Raw genomic sequence first — 17,189 nt, 5'->3', positions numbered from 1 at the left:
ACTAAATGCAAAGTGAGTGAACAGAAGACAAATCTAAATCAAATACATATTTGCTGTGACCACCTTTTGCCTTCAAAACAGCATCAATTTTTCTAGGTACACTTGCACAAAGTCAAGGATTGTGTACGCATATAGTCAGGTGTATGATTAAACAATTATACCGCACAGGTGCTCATGATCATCAATTCAATATGTAGTTTGAAACACAATCATTAACTGAAACAGAAACAGCTGTGTAGGAGAAACAAAACTGGGTGAGGAACAGCCAAACTCAGCTAACAAGGTGAGGTTGCTGAAGACAGTTTACTGTCAAAAGTCATACACCATGGCAAGACTGAGCAAAGCAACAAGACACAAGGTAGTTAAATTGCATCAGCAAGGTCTCTCCCAGGCAAAAATTTCAAGGCAGACAGGAGTTTCCAGATGTGCTGTCCAAGCTCTTTTGAAGAAGCACAAAGAAACGGGCAACTTTGAGGACCGTAGACGCAGTGGTCGGCCAAGGAAACTTACTGCAGCAGATGAAAGACACATCATGCTTACTTTCCTTCGCAATCAGAAGATATCCAGCAATGCCATCAGCTCAGAATCGGCAGAAAACAGTGGGACCCTGGTACACCCATCTACTGTCCGGAAAAGTCTGGTCAGAAGTGACTTTCATGGAAGACTTGCAGCCAAAAAGCCATACCTCCGACGTGGAAACAAGGCCAAGCGAATCAACTATGCATGAAAACACAGGAACTGGGGTGCAGAAAAATGGCAGCAGGTGCTCTGTACTGATGAGTCAAAATTTGAAATATTCGGCTGTAACAGAAGGCAGTTTGTTCGCCGAAGGGCTGGAGAGCGGTACACAAATTAGTGTCTGCAGGCAACAGTGAAGCATGGTGGAGGTTCCCTGCAAGTTTGGGGCTGCATTTCTGCAAATGGAGTTGGGGATTTGGTCAGAATTAATGGTCTCCTCAATGCTGTGAAGTACAGGCAGATACTTATCCATCATGCAATACCATCAGGGAGGCATCTGATTGGCCCCAAATTTATTCTGCAGCATGACAACGACCCCAAACATACAGCAAAAGTCATTAAGAACTATCTTCAGCGTAAAGAAGAAAGTGATGGTATGGCCCACACAGAGCCCTGATCTCAACATCATCGAGTCTGTCTGGGATTACATGAAGAGAGAGAAGCAACTGAGGCTGCCTACATCCACAGAAGAACTGTGGTTAGTTCTCCAAGATGTTTGGGCCAACCTACCTGCCAAGTCCCTTCAAAAACTGTGTGCATGTGTACCTAGAAGAATTGATGCTGTTTTGAAGGCAAAGTGTGGTCACACCAAATATTGATTTGATGTAGATTTTTCTTTTGTTTTCTAATTGATAAATATAAACTATGAACATGTCTATTTTTTAAAGCATTCTTACTTTACAGCATTTTTTCACACCTGCCTAAAACTTTTGCACAGTACTATATATATATATATAATATTATATATATATATATATAATATATATATATATATATATATATATATATATATATATATATATATATATATATATATCACAAAAGCAGTCTGTTATTAACTAAATACACTGTAACACCTTAATTCTCGGCATATGGTGTGTATAACATGCATAACTAAGCTGCCTTTGGTATATGTACTACTTTAGCAAAACACCAAAGTATAATATGCAGAAAACTTTAGCAAGCAGAATTTCACCGAAAATTTGTAAAAGACTCTATATACTATATACCATAAAAATTACAGTAATGTTAAACAGAGGTGTCAAACACTTGGACAGTTTTACCAAACTCCAAATGATGAGGCTTCCGTTAAACTGGAGAAGTTGGAAAGGAATTGCAATGAGGTATATAGATGTTAGCTTTATATCCTTCTAATGGATTTGTAGCATCAGAAGGGGGGTCATCATATCATTCTGTGCATGAAAGTAACAGAATTGGAATATACAGGTGGCGGGGGTCTTAAACCATTCTCTGTGTCTTCTTGGTTTCTGGTCTCCAACTCCCCCACTGACAAAGAATGCTTCTAAAAAGAGTCATAATCTAAATACTGGATACATGGCTTATCTTCACAATTGCTGAATGATCCATTCAGCGCCAGAAGCCAAACAATTCTAGGTGTCTTCAAGCTAGATGGGAACCAGTCCTTGTCGTAAATCCAGCCGATAAGGGGCCTCATTGGTACGAGAACAACCAATGAAAGATGCTTCATGTGGACTTAGGCACTGCCCAAAATAATCGGACTAGCCAATCACAGGGTTGAAGAGAGAATCACAAAACCCGCTGACTTTCAAAATGTAAGCTGTGAGCTTCTGCTGTGTGAGCGAGCTTCTGCAGCATGCTGCTGCTTCCAGTCGTGACATCTGTATATGGAAATGGATAAGTATTCAACATGTTTAATATTAAATACTTTATGACTCGAGAAAGTAACTGAAGCAAGTGCTATCAAGTTAAAGGGAAACTGTTCTAGGAATAGAATATAACTTCTTGTTTTACAGTATGTAAGAAATCTATTATGTTTGTTTGAAATGTGCAACTCAAAAGGAGTTGCCTCATAAATGCAGAGAATTTCATCATTGCCCCATTTGAGTTAATTTGAATATATAATCAACCGAGGTTGATAACATATTATTAGTTTATATATTATTCTAAACTAAATTAACACAGTAAAACTAATTTCCGGATTCCGTTTTGAATGGGAAGTTGAATTCATTCTTTTGCATATTGACATGATTAATTACAACAAGAAACGTGTATTGAAAATACTAATGCAAAGTAGACACTTTGTGTGATAAGACATATTCAATATTAATATATTAATCAATATTATGCTAATGATGTTATGGCCGTTGTAATCGTTTGACTATGGAATCAATGAACTGGTTATTACTATTCACGCATATCTCTAGCCAATAGCCTTCCCTATCTGTAATATTAGATTAGTTGTGCACCCCCGTTTCTCTTAAATAAACAATTGTTTAGTATTTCTGACACATTGTGTGGATGTTAAATGTTGTCAAGGGAATCCGAGTTCTACATGATATCACCGAACTATTATGGTATGTCTCAGTTATTAACATTTGGCCGTTCTTAAACAGTACTTATATATAAATATATTGTATACCAAAGTCACTACAGATTATTGGGATTTTAGTAAGGTTTTTATATGATGCTTAAAACCAAATTGAACAAATGCTCTCCACAAAATACTTATGCTTTATGAAAATATTGTGTCTTTATAGCAATAAGGAACTAATCCTGAATCTATCTCAGACAAGTTAAAAACAACAAAAAAACAAAACACATTAGAGTGTAGATTAATTACAGACCAACAGAAATCAAGAAAACAAAAGAGAAAATAGGGAGCCACACTGGGATTTGAGGTGTGCCTAATGCAGAGTCTTTGGCCTTGATTATCTCTGCCTGGTCATTCCAGGTCCCCCTCCCAGGGAGATAGAATTGGTGAACAGTGGTGGTGGAGGTAGGGAGAAACACAAGACAAGACAGGTAAGATCACAGGTATAAATAGCATGAAGGTGTGGAGGATATTACCTGATTCAAAAGGGGGATGTGAAGTGAGGTTGTCCCTGTGCCTTTCAGAACTGCAATCAAACTTTAATATACTCTTTCACAGAAACTGGTGTGCATATGTCCACACAAGGCTCTCACCAACAGTAGTGATGGACAATGTGGAATCATATGTGACCATGTCCACAGACCCATGTTCCTGGAACACTGGGGGTTGCCCGGTCAGGTATGTACTGTAACACATTTAAACTTGGATCACACCAGAATGACTTAATAGCAAACAAAAAACTATAAAAGAACATCTACAGAAAAGTTGCAGCCTTTTTGATAGGTTCACTTGGGTGTAATTCACATTTCTCAGGTGCTATGTATAGCATTGCCGACTAGCCACTAGATGGCATGCATTGATACAAAGGAATCTGATGTCTTTAATTTCCATCTGTTGATAAAATGTACTTGTCATATTAGCTTTCAAAGAAGGCAGGAAATAAGGAGGGGGGGGGGGGGCATAGTGACATGTACTTTTGTTGAAAACATTTTAACTGATACTTTCCTTAAAAAAAATAACAAAGTAGATTTTTTTACCCCTGCAACTATCTAGTATTTGGTTGAAATATCAGATTAGTAGTTCATTATTTTATTTTTAACACACATTTTATAGAATCTCAAATGAATGTTACTGTGGCTGTCGTCCCCGTAAAAAACCTTGTCAGTGACTTGAAAAGCTCAATGGAATTTCTTTCCTGGTTCAAATAGGAATAGATAAATAAACAACTACATTTCCTTGAGATAAACTGTAGCAATTCCATTAAATACCTGTTTTATACATGTTACAACAGAGGTATTCATATGTTTCATTCCAGATCTTTTGCTTGGTAAACCGGGTTTTATTGAAGTTTTGTTTTTATTTGTTATTCAGATATCAGATGATGAATCGCCCTGCCTATCGAATGAAACACAAAATAGTCACCTCTTTAGAGTGGAAGTGCTGCCCTGGTTACATTGGATCCAAGTGCGAACCTAAAGGTCTGTGTATGTGTTATTTATTTATTTTTTTCATTATAATATATTTCTATATTAACATGCTTATTAAAAAAGTAAATTCCTTTATTTATTTTTAAATAAAACAATTCTGACCATTGGTGAGTGAAACGGGATACTGTTTTTTTTTTTTTTTTTTTTAATTGTTTTAAAACATTCCAAGAACACAACAGTTCAGATAACTGTGATAGAGATAACAGAGAGAGAACAAAAGAAAACAGCCCTTAGAATATTGGGGGATGGAGTCTCAGCTGCTTGAAGTAGATGAGGAAGAGGGTTGCCATGCTGTATGGAACATTGCAGTGGAGCCACAGAGGTTGAATTTGTAGTGGTAGTGAAATATAGTATTGTTTAAATAGAAAACATGTGGCTGAAAACTTTTGACACCATTTAAAGCCCCTGCTCGGCCAATTTACGATATAAAAGCATTAAAACAACCTTCAGCTTCTATGCATTGGGTCTCATATGGCGCATAGGATATGATGTCAGGTCATTGATTTCCCTATTTCAGAACACTGCTAGTCTATAGCTGCAGTTAACAAAATTATTTGCGACAGCATTTATCTGACTATTATGGATTAAAAAAGTCAAATAGAAGGGTACTTATATGGACCGCTGAGGTCAGACTACCCCAATTTAACACGGTCAGGCAGCAATAGTAAATACTTCAAGGTACATAGAAGCCTACACAGAAAAAAACAGTCTGTACCGTAACTGGATGAATCGTCCAACACACATTATTTTGGTAAGCTTATAATGTGTATTATCCTGAAACCCATGCACGCAACTTTTGGCCTCTCAGGAAAATCATTAACTTGACATCTTGTTGCCACCTGAAAGGCTCCAATATGTCAGCTTCCTCAAATGTTATTTGACCCAGAAAGTCGACAAAGAAATTGAAAATATCACTAAACACACGACTTGTTGACCAAATCGATGCAGCAAGAATCATTTATTGGATATGCGGAGTACTTATAGAGATTTGTTATTTTTGGGTACAGGTACCCTTTGTGATTGCATAATATCCCTAATCCAGTGGAGATTGTGGTGCAGTATGCTTCCAGTTCAGCAGAATTACACGTCTGGTCAGTAAGGTTTGTAAAAGCCAAACTGTCCAACTGTAATTTTGACAAGTTAATATCCTTGCGCGTAATTCCAAAGAGTGCTGACAGAGGGGAGCTACTGAAGTTTAGTCTGAATATTTTTAGAGAAGGTGGACCAGAGAACCAGAAAGAGATCAGCCTGGGACAAGATCAAAACATATCATATTACTGAATTACAAATGGTACATTGAAATTTTGTTCTGTTCGATATTTTATTTTAAAACACTTAAACTCAAAATCAATTATTGTAAGGTGACATTGGTTTAATGTTGGGAAATATTTTTAAGAAAAATAAAAAACTGAAATATTTTGCTTGCATAAGTATTCAACCCCTGTGCTGTGGAAACTCCCAGTTTGCACCTATGAAAGAAATTGCCCAAACGAGGACACAATTACCTTACCATTGGCCTCCACCTGTGAACCATTAAAGTTGATGTCACATTTTCTGTATAAAAACCCCACTGTTGAAGGATCATTGGTAAGGCTGTGAATCTGAAGGAAAATGAAGACCAAACAGCATTCTACAGAAGTTAGAGATAAAGTAATACAAATGCATAGATTAGGGAAAGGGTACAAAATAATATCCAAGTGTTTGGATATCCCAGTGAGCACAGTTGGATCAACAATCAGTAAGTGGAAGCTGCATCACACCACCCAGACTTCCAAGAAAAGGCTGTCACTCAAATCTCAATGCTCAAACAAGAAGGAGACTTGTGAGAGAAGCCACAGAGAGGCCAACAATCACTTTGAAGGAGCTACAGAGTTCAGTGGCTGGGAGTGGAGTAATGGTGCACCAGTCAACCATATCAAGAGCTCTGCATAACACTGGCCTGTATAGGAGGGTGGCAAGAAAGAAGCCGTTATTCAAAAAGTACCATCTGAAAGCATGTCTGGAGTTTGCCAGAAAGCATGAGAGTGACCCAGCTGCGATGTGGGAAAAGGTTTTGTTGTCAGATGAGACCAAGATAAAGTTTTTTGGCCAAAACTCAAAGCGCTATGTGTGGTGCAAAAACCTAACACTGCCCATGCCTCAAGACACACCATTCCTACAGTGAAGTATGGTGGTGGCAGCATCATGCTATGGGGATGCTTCTCATCAGCAGGGACTGGGCATCTTCTTACAATTGTAGGAAGAATGGATGGAGCAAAATACAGGAAAATACTGCAAGAGAATCTGCTTCAGTCCGCTAAAAAACTGAAGCTTGGAGGAAATTTACCTTTCAGCAGGACACTGATCCCAAGCACAAGGCCAAAGCAACATTGGAGTGGTTCAGGAACAAAAAGGTGAATGTCCTACAGTGGCCCAGTCAAAGTCCTGATCTCAATCCCATTGAGAATCTGTGGCACTATTTGAAAATTGCAGTCAACCTGGAGCAAATCTGCCAAGAAGAATTGGCCAAAATCACTCTGACACTGTGTGCAAAGCTGGTACATACTTACCCCAAAAGACTTAAAGCTGTTATTGCAGTGAAAGGTGGCTCTACAAATATTAATGTGTGGGAGTTGAATACTTATGCAAGCAAGATATTTCAGTTTTTTATTTTCCTTAAAAATATTTCCCCAACATAAAACCAATGTCACCTTGATTTTGATTTTAAGTGTTTTAAAATAAAATATCGAACAGAACGAAATTTCAATGTACCATTTGTAATTCAGTAATATGACAGAATTGGTCAGGGGTCTGAATACTTTTGCAAAGCACTGTATAAGTGATTCAGGGGCTTTTCTGCACCTGTCGCAAATTGGATTCAACTTAGGGTAAATCTTAGCCATCTTAACTTTGGACAGGTGTAGCCGATGCAGAACTTTATATTGAATCAGTCTGTGCCTAGCACAAACAGAGGAAAAGTGCATCTGCCGCAAGATGGGCTTCCAATCATCTTCAGTGATCTTCATTTCTAGGTCTTGCTGCCACAACTTTTAGTGTGGAAAGTGAGGAGCAATGAAGTGACAATATTATGGAATAGATTTCAGATAGCAACCTCCTACTGCTTGGTTTGAGTTTAAGGATGGAGTCAAACGATGTCCCGTTAGGCAGTCCCGTCAACAGAATTAAGCGATCTTATTGTGCACAATTAATGGATCTGTAGGTAGCAAAAGAAGTTGGTACGTGGTAGATAAGTGATAGCTGTGCAAAAGAAGCAAAGCAATTCCCTGCAAAGAGGTTGTTTAAAGATTTGATTACACTTCTATGCCAAATACAAAAGGCAAAGTCTCCCAGCGAAGGCAGAAATAGATGGTTTGCATCCACAGGACAGAACATGGATAGTGCTTGTAGACCATAATTGAACCTGAACTGGGCCCAGATCCTCAGAGAATGGCATACTAAAAGATTGCTGCTAAAGCAGGAGGTGGCTAGAGGAAGAGAGGCACATAGCACAGCAGGTAGTGAGGAAACAATGCATGAAACCCGCTCCATATGTAACCAGGTCAGGAGGGGCCCCTCTTAAGGAGGTTGCAGCAATTTAAAACACTAAGAATATTAGCGGACCAATAATTGAACTGAAACTTGGGGAGGGCAAGACCCCCTAATGTTTTATGCCTTTGGAGGTATTTATATATACAACTTACTGCAATCTCAATTGTGTTTCTTTACAAATTCCTTCTTTTTGTTTATTAACGTATTAAGTATTTTAAAGTACAATATTATTATTATTATTATTATTATTATTATTATTATTATTATTATTATTATTATTATTATTAAAATCTGTGTTATTATGCACAGGTCACCACTTACCTTGTATTCTTATTTACTGTTATTTAGTTTTTCCTTTTAAAAGAGTCTGGTGAACTTGACAGAAAATGTTTTATAAATATGGCTCATAATCTTCAAAACGATGTATGAGCTTGGTAATGTTGGGATGTGTCACATATTTATCATAAAAACAAACAACCAAACCAAAAAAAATCCCCCAAAAAGTCATAGCTTAAAATTAGGTCATATACTGTATTCAAGTTGTGTGAATGTGGGGCCTTTGTGTTATTTATATGAGCCAACAAAAGTGCACATTTTTGCATTTACATGTATGGCCTGGTTTATTTTTGCATATTAATAAATTTTTTATGAAAGAAAATGTCTCGGTGCTGCTAAATGCACAACCCTCAAGCCACCCAGGCATTGTCTTTCTTCTGGATGTCTTTGTAGTCATTCAATTTGCAATCATATACAGTAATAATGGATACTACTGCACCTCATAAATTACCTTTTCGGTGACCATAATGAACTTGTTTTGAGGCGTGTGTTTCATGTGTGTCAAGGGTCTTAACCTTGCTTCTGATTGGTCAGTTTCATTTTAGTCGCTGGACAAAAAAATCAAATAAAATAAAAAATAGAAACAGGTTCTATTCTAGCGACGCAAAATTTTCTCAAAGCGACGTCGCTCGCATTGCTCGCTGCTGGCGTGGATACTCCCATTTGACGGCAGTGACTTATTGGCTCGCATCGATCACGTCCAGTGTGGAAGCAGAACGATGTTGACAATGCGCAGCATGCTATCTGGTTGTAAACTGGCCTAATTACTGCCTGGTTTTTTTCTTATTCATGTTGCCATTTGGGACAGAGAATGTTCAATGTTGACACGTTTTAAAGTTCCTAATAGCTCTATCTTAATCCCATAGCTTTATTTTAATCCCACTGGAAAGTTTGTGTTTGTACCCCACCCTATGCATCAAAAGGAGAAACAATTCAAACAGTTCAGGCAAGGGCGTTGCCGCCACTGGGGCCAAGTGGGCCATGGCCCCTGCACTTTTCCGACAGGCGGAGGGGCGAGTATATAGTTTGGCCATAGTACTAATACTCTGAAAAAATAAAGCTGACAATTTTAATTATTATTTTTTATTTAAATGTCCTCCGTGTGGTGATGTGGCGCAATTGTGTATTAATGCGCTTTTTTCTTAAATGTTGGTTAATTTAAATTTGAACACTCTTTTTATGGTCATAGACCACCGTTGGCTATGGGAAAGTAAAACAGAAGTGCATATAACAGTTTCTTAGCTGGATTTGGCCAGATGTAATCGGCAGTACCGATCTGCATTGTGGAAAGTGGATACACACCAGAGATTATTTAATCAGCTAAATACATTTTTTTTTTCTATAGACCTTACAGTTTTGTCATTAAAATAATTGATATAATTGTGAGAAGCAAATATTAATCAATTCAGAATTAAACAGCAAGAGAAGATAGCATGTAAGAGTTTGCATGACCACATTTGTTTTACTGTTAAGAAACAAGGCTGCGGTAATCACTTTATTTAGATAAGTGGGTGTAGTTTTGTATAAAATTAAACTTTGCTCTTTTTTCCAAAATAACCTATTTTAGTATGCTATATAAAAAGTTTGATGTTTATTTCTGTCCTCTCTACTTCTGTTAAAGCTGTAATTAGCATTGTTAACCCATTTCTATTTCTTAATTAAGTCATGGATATCTGGCAAACAAGCTAAAACATTGTTCTACCTATTTGTTCAAAAAAAGGTATCTGGTGGTTTACTATGTTTGCAGATTATTGATTGGAAATTAAATTGGTTATCAATAGAGATGTAAAATAACACTGTTAGTGTTTTTGTACTACTTGAAAAAGACAATCACATACATCTTTTATGCACAGGTCTACTCCTCCAGCATAGTCTAGTGGACCCCCACTGTTAAAAATTAGTAAGCTCTTAAAAATCAATAAGCAATTTGACATCAGTACAATTCACATACCATGTTGTCTAGGTATAATTAAAGTCAATTCAAACACATTTATACATAGTCCAAATACTATCGAAAAGGGCTTTTAAAATAGTTAAACATGTGCTGGACGATTATCAAAACTTTCTCCAAGTTATTGTAGACCCCACTGATCTATCCCTCTGATCTCACTGTACACACCGATCTACCCCCCTGATCTCACTCTACACACCGATCTACCCCCCTGATCTCACTACACACCGATCTACCCCCCTGATCTCACTGTACACACCGATCTACCCCTCTGATCTCACTCTACACACTGATCTACCCCTCTGATCTCACTCTACACACCGATCTACCCCTCTGATCTCACTGTACACACTGATCTACCCCTCTGATCTCACTCTACACATCTACCCCTCTGATCTCATCTACCTACCCCTCTGATCTCACTCTACACACTGATCTACCCCTCTGATCTCACTCTACGCACTGATCTACCCCTCTGATCTCACTCTACACACTGATCTACCCCTCTGGTCTCATACGCACCGATCTACCCCTCTGATCTCACTGTACACACCGATCTACCCCTCTGATCTCACTCTACACACTGATTTACAGCAGCATGGATCCAGTACTGCATCACCAGCTATATCCTGCCAACCCACTGGACTGATGCATTCTGCAAACTTATTATTATTAGAATACTGCTTTTTATTCATTTATTGTAATTCTACCATATGTGGCTTATTTATTGTATTTGTCAATTACTGCATAGTAACCTTGGTATCCCTTATGTGCTAAAAATCCATCAAGACTTTGATAAACAAGATAGATTATACTAGAGGTGTCTGCACCAATTATCCCCGGGTAGACTAGCAATAGATGTGTCCTAAACCTCTGCGGTCGGGTACTCTAGGCATACGTACTTCTTGGACTACTCTCCTATACTTAGACACTTGGTTCAACACTTCTAAACTACCTACTACGTAAGACGTTTGAATAATCTTAATCTTATTCTGAAAAATACGCTAATAACATTAACTTCACTGGTACCTACACCGATAAACGCTCATAAACAAGTTATGACCTTTATTTTGTCTACCTAATTGAAGGACGGTCTATACTTTACTCTTTTATAATAATAATAATAATAATAATAATAATAATAATAATAATAATAATAATAATAATAATAATCTATCAATAAATGTGTTCTACCTACGCCTAAATAAAACTCCATCAAGCACAGACCGCCAGTACTTTCAAGCTGGTAAGCTTCACGCGATAGGTAACTACTCTTATCACTTCAACTGACTACTCCTAGACGATAATCCCGAAACTTACTTTACTTACTCTCTAATCTAACACTCTACCTTCCCCCCCCCCCCTAATTTAAAAAACTCTCTCTTATTCTCTTTCTACTCCTTTAACTTTGGTTTACTGTGGTGCCCCACATCATAGATGTTATCACAAGATAGATTATATATTTTTTTTTGTTCGTTTTGTTTTTTGTGATTCAGGGATTCAGTATGCACCAATGTAAACCTGTTTTTCTGTTAGTGTTTGCTGTGATTGAATTACTTCCACAAATTGATTAATTAATGATGAATTACTCAATTTCTGGATTGATGAATGAATTGACAATTCATTTCTGAATTGATTGATTAATTCATGAATTGACCAATTAATTTATGAATTGATGGATTAATTAACAATAAATTACAATAAATTCAGTGAAAAGCAAAGTAAAATATAAAATAATCATAGTGAATAAATAAATTAAACCATGAAAACAAACCCATTAACGAGCACACTAACTACATAATTTGATCCTATGTATTAAGAGGCACACTTATTATATAGGCACTCTGTCCACCACACCCAAAGACCTTGGCTGTCTACGGAAAATGGAAGGAAGCTATTGTATTTCCTGCATCTTCTTTTCCACAAACCCATACAAAATGAGTACTATCTTCCAAAAACAGGAAGCCAATAGACACGACATTTGCATGAAATGAGCTGTATTATAAAAAAAATATAGTGTACTAATTGGTATAATCTTTTAACAGCCCAGCAGTCACAGACCCCAGTATCAGAGAGTCAAGCTGAGAGTGATACCGCTGTTAGTGAAGGACCAGCTGCAGACCAGCAGACCACAGACCCAGGTTAGTCTGACTACTATAATGAATCCCTTAAATTGCTCACTGTTAAACCTTGTTTAGATATTGGCAGAAGGTAAATTGGGAAATTCCCTGCTTAATGACTTTACTTAAATTGATCAATTAGGGATAAACAGACATTTGCGCAGTAATTATTACTTTGGGTGTGGTTCCCCACATTGACCACATGACAATGGGTTATAAATGAGGGCCTAACACAATGGTGAATTGGATATGTCTTGGGACATAGCAAGATTAGTACCTGTGATCTTAGTCGCCACAAAATTGAAAAAAAAAATAAAATAAAAAAAAACCCACCATATTATTTGCTTTGCAAAATACTTCTCTGTGTTTGTCAGGATGTGAGTGGTGTGGGTAATGATCAAATGTCCACAGCAATTGATGTATTTACAAAAGACCAGGATTTTAATTAGTCAAAACACTCCCCTCTACCAGCAATGGCATTGTAGAAGTGACAGTGGGCTTGAGGACCCAAATAAACAATAAATTGAGTTCTAGGGTGCAGCGCCCGTGCTCTTTGGTGTTGTATCAGGTTGGCTCCGTAGCTTCAGCTCCTGTGGTGTCTGTCTGCACAAAATACAAAAACAACAACACCACTCCGGTGTCTTTACTGTTTCAGCATGCAGGGCTGTACTCACGTAGCTGTGTCCCCTTTGTACTGCCAAACTCCTCCCTGTGATCAGTGCGGCGCCATGCTCGATCCAATTACCGAGCGCAACACAACTGATCATAATAGAGCTGCTCAGCAGTCTTACAGCTGCACCCTTTCGCCGAGTCGGCCTCCCTGTGAATGCTTACTTAGCGTCCTTCCAGGTCGGGAGGTAGATTTACAATTTCAATTAATTCTGTCCAGTTCAGTTTTGTTGCAACAAAGTCTTGTAAAATAAATACGCTGCTGCAGTGCCTGAACTGCATTTTTAACAGTGCACTCTTTCTGAGCCCTCACCCAGCATGAATGAATACTGCATCGTAAATGAGCTGCATAAAGTGTCATATGTTGTTTACCTCTTCTGTATATATTATGTTATTTGTTTGTTCACAATTTGTATTCCACTATATAATTAAACAGTTCTGTTATCACTCATGTCTTGTCATTTTCTTTTGAAGCATTGACTCAGAAGATGACTGATCAGATATACAGCCAGGAAATGAAGCTCACAATTTTGCAGAAGAAAATTGATAGCATCTCCACTAACATGAGTGACATAAGAAGCATGTTGTTCTCTTTGGAAGGAAAAATTAATGAAGAAAGGGGGAAAGATCCACAGTCAACACTGAAAGGTGCACACAGTAATGTATATACTTTTTTTTTTTTTTTTTTTTTTTTTTTTACACATATTAAAGCATTTATAATACTGTAGCCTCAGAGCTGGGGATATGTACAGTATGATATGTAAGCAATAACACAAGAGATGCCGCCCAAGCTCCTTTATATCTGAACCCACCCCATTGATTGTACTCTTAACCATATGGGATTCGAGTGTATGCAGGATGAGGTGCATGATATGTTCAAGACATTTATAAATTGTTACATGTGGTGAACACTTTTCAGACTGTACAAAAATACCAAAGGCTTTAAAATGTATTTTCTTAGTAGCATTATCAACATTATCTTTGGTTATTTGTGCTTAAGATATTTTGACTCTTGTTTGTTTTATGTTAATTATGATTTTCAAATACAGTACAACAACAAAGTACAATTCAAACACCTGCCTCCTGGTACCTAATCACTTTCTGCACTGTAGTTTAGATTCACGTCAATGGTTGACGTGCAATATACCATCTGACCTGTATGTCCACTGTCCTATTAAATATACACATCTTTACAAAAGCAAGCTACCAAAAAAGTATATTTAGCACACAGAAGAATTGGTAAGATTGTTAATGCTAATATTTAGTTGCACATTTATTTTAAAGCCATGGTTATCTCTCCTTTAACAGAACAAAAGTATAATAATGGGAAATGTGCAGCTGTAATTGTTCCAAACTAAGTAACTGACATTAATGAATATTCTATTAGTACATTTAAAATATGACACATTGTTTTTAATATTTACAGATTTTAAGACAAAGGGGATCAGTGACCTTGTGAAGGAAATTGTACAGGAGCAACTCAAAGTATATCAAGATAGCACACAAGAGACCGTTGCCCAGTTATTTAAGACTGTATCAATTTTGACTGAAGAGCTTGAGACCACAAAAGAAACAGTTCATAGATTAAATAAAACAATGTCTTCAGTATCAACAAACTACATGCCCCTTCTAAAAAATAACAATCAAACAAAGACTAATATCCAAAATATACAAAATGGGATGACAACTTTGAGAGAGGAAGTCTTCAGTACTTGTGATAGTATAACTAAGGAACTAATAGAAAAACAAAAATCTCTAGAAGAGGAATTTGAACTTGAACGAGAAAAGAACAATGTTTACTATGAAACTATAAACCACACCCTTTCTCAAATGAGGGAGATCCATGAACAACTCCAGTCTGGAGAGCAACTTGAAAGCCCAACAGTCCCTCAGAACGATAATGTTACTGAACACGTTTCACTTCTGAGTGAGACTGTCAAAAAGCAATCACTGGTAATTCTACAGCTACACGATGAATTATCTGCACAAAATATAAAGATCAGCAATCTTACACTTGCAGATAGGCACCAGAGAGAGCTTGCAAAGACTACCTGTGAACTACAGAACCAGATGGAGAAGATGGAAGACCATATGAATATTTTAAATAAAACTGTATGCGACACCATCATGCCCATGGATGATATGTTCAGCGTGATGGAAGAGAGGATCAGTCATATGTCCTATGATCTTGAAGAACTCAAACCCTTTATAGAAAAAGAGACATTTCAAAAAGACGATCCAAGTAGTGAGCTCAATTCTGAACTTTTAACCATGAAGAAACAAATTGACAGCCTTAAATCTACTGTAAACAAGCTGAATTTGAAAACCCAGTACTTAATGAAAAGCCAAGATGAACTTGGCAATCTAACCAGAGAAAAAGAGGCACAGTTTGATAAACATCTTGATAGATGTCGCATGGAAATAGAAGATGGTCTTAATGACACTATGACTGTTATTAATGATGCCATTGATTCCGTTAAGGATAACTATTATGTTCTTCAGAATGATGTGGCTAGTATACATAGTTATGTTAATGTGACCCATCATGACATCACTGAAAAAGTAGAGACTGTATTGGGTAAAATACCTCAGTTTGTTCAAATGAATTACCCCTTAAAGGCCATACAAGATAAAACAGACATGCTAGATAACACACTGCGAGCAATTGGCATTTTTTCAGATCAGCTATTAAAAGATTCTGAAAATAATAGACCTCCAAACCTTGTGAAAGTTTCCCAGCAATTAAATGAAGCAGTATCTATAATTGAAGACCACCAACAAGCAATTAAACGTTTAGAAGAAAAACCCTCCAGCTCTTCTCAGGACCTTAAAACCATCAAATTACGTCTCCAGAGCGTTGAATCCAGACTAAACTTGCTAATTGCAAAATCTCAAAAATCTAAATTATCACCAGAAGAAAAAAACGCATTACCTCCTACAAAATACCAAGAGCTGAATAACAAAGTAAAAGAACTTGTAGCTCAATCTTTAAACCAAACCAATGATATTTTATCTTTAAAGGCAACTGTCTCAAAAGCTTGGGTTTTATGTCAAAATGTGTCCAGTTCACATGAAATGATGCAAGCCAGTGGTCCTCTGCTTTCTAAAGAAGACCAACTAAACATCACAGTTTTGCATGAGAGGCTTAAAGAATTACTCAACCCAACCCATGAAGCCACCAGCAGATTAATATTAGCCAACATTACACTCTACGTGGAAACTGCCATCTCCAGCATTTTCAAGGATGTCACAAAACTCCAAAAACAAATGAGGCAGCTCTCAAAGAAGCAAGAAACAGCTTTAAAACTAACACTGAATGCTACCACTACTCTACCGAACCGGAGTCAGCGAAATACCGAAAATGCAATAGTTTCAGGTAAATCCTTTCATGTGCAGTTCTGAAAGAAGCACATGTTATGCCAAATGTGTATTTTCATGTTTAGTCTGTTACACTTGCAATACCCAGGTATTTTCACCCCAGCTACTTTCTTGTCATTAACCAACAAACTGCTTCCATGGATAATGACTGGGTGCAGCCAGTGGCATACTCATATCAAGAAAATACATTATTGCTTCAATATAACATATGCTTCATTCACAGAGAAATGATGAGCCTCTAAAGTGGACAGCACCCCAGAACTCAAAAGAGATAGCAGATACACACTTGTGTTTTTGATAAGTCATAAAGCGATTTTTGCATTACACTTTTTCCTTAAAAATAGCACATTTTCACAATTAAATAATGGTATTTTCTAAGTTCACATGCATCTAGACAGCAAATAGTTGATGGAACACATAGCAAAACAAACTGTGGTTTAAATGTAAATTGTTATCAGGGAAACTATGTACAGCATTCACAGTATTGTATACAGTTTTTAAACATTTTCTTTGTATCCATGTCTTGTTTTATGACATTACAGAAATGTATTTCTTGTATAGTTTTAGTCAACCATTTGAAATAATATAATACAATAATCTTGTGCCAGCAATGTGAGCATCAAACCAGT

The 17,189-nt window shown here is 37.1% G+C and overlaps 1 protein-coding gene across 2 annotated transcripts in view; it reads left to right on the top strand.

Moving 5' to 3' along the window:
* LOC121319594 (multimerin-1-like) overlaps positions 1 to 17,189 on the top strand; it is a 52,649-nt gene that overhangs the window by 26,748 nt on the left and 8,712 nt on the right. For both annotated transcript variants that reach the window (XM_041257198.1, XM_041257189.1), the window contains exons 2-6: positions 3,650 to 3,769; positions 4,463 to 4,569; positions 12,439 to 12,534; positions 13,657 to 13,830; positions 14,609 to 16,558. In XM_041257198.1, the coding sequence (XP_041113132.1) occupies positions 3,650 to 3,769; positions 4,463 to 4,569; positions 12,439 to 12,534; positions 13,657 to 13,830; positions 14,609 to 16,558 (2,447 nt within the window). The remainder of the gene's footprint in view (positions 1 to 3,649; positions 3,770 to 4,462; positions 4,570 to 12,438; positions 12,535 to 13,656; positions 13,831 to 14,608; positions 16,559 to 17,189) is intronic.

This window comes from Polyodon spathula, chromosome 1, assembly GCF_017654505.1.
Source record: "Polyodon spathula isolate WHYD16114869_AA chromosome 1, ASM1765450v1, whole genome shotgun sequence".
Taxonomy (NCBI): Eukaryota; Metazoa; Chordata; class Actinopteri; order Acipenseriformes; family Polyodontidae; genus Polyodon; species Polyodon spathula.
Note: the sequence above shows the minus strand (reverse complement) of the source record. Positions and strands in the feature narration are given on the sequence as shown.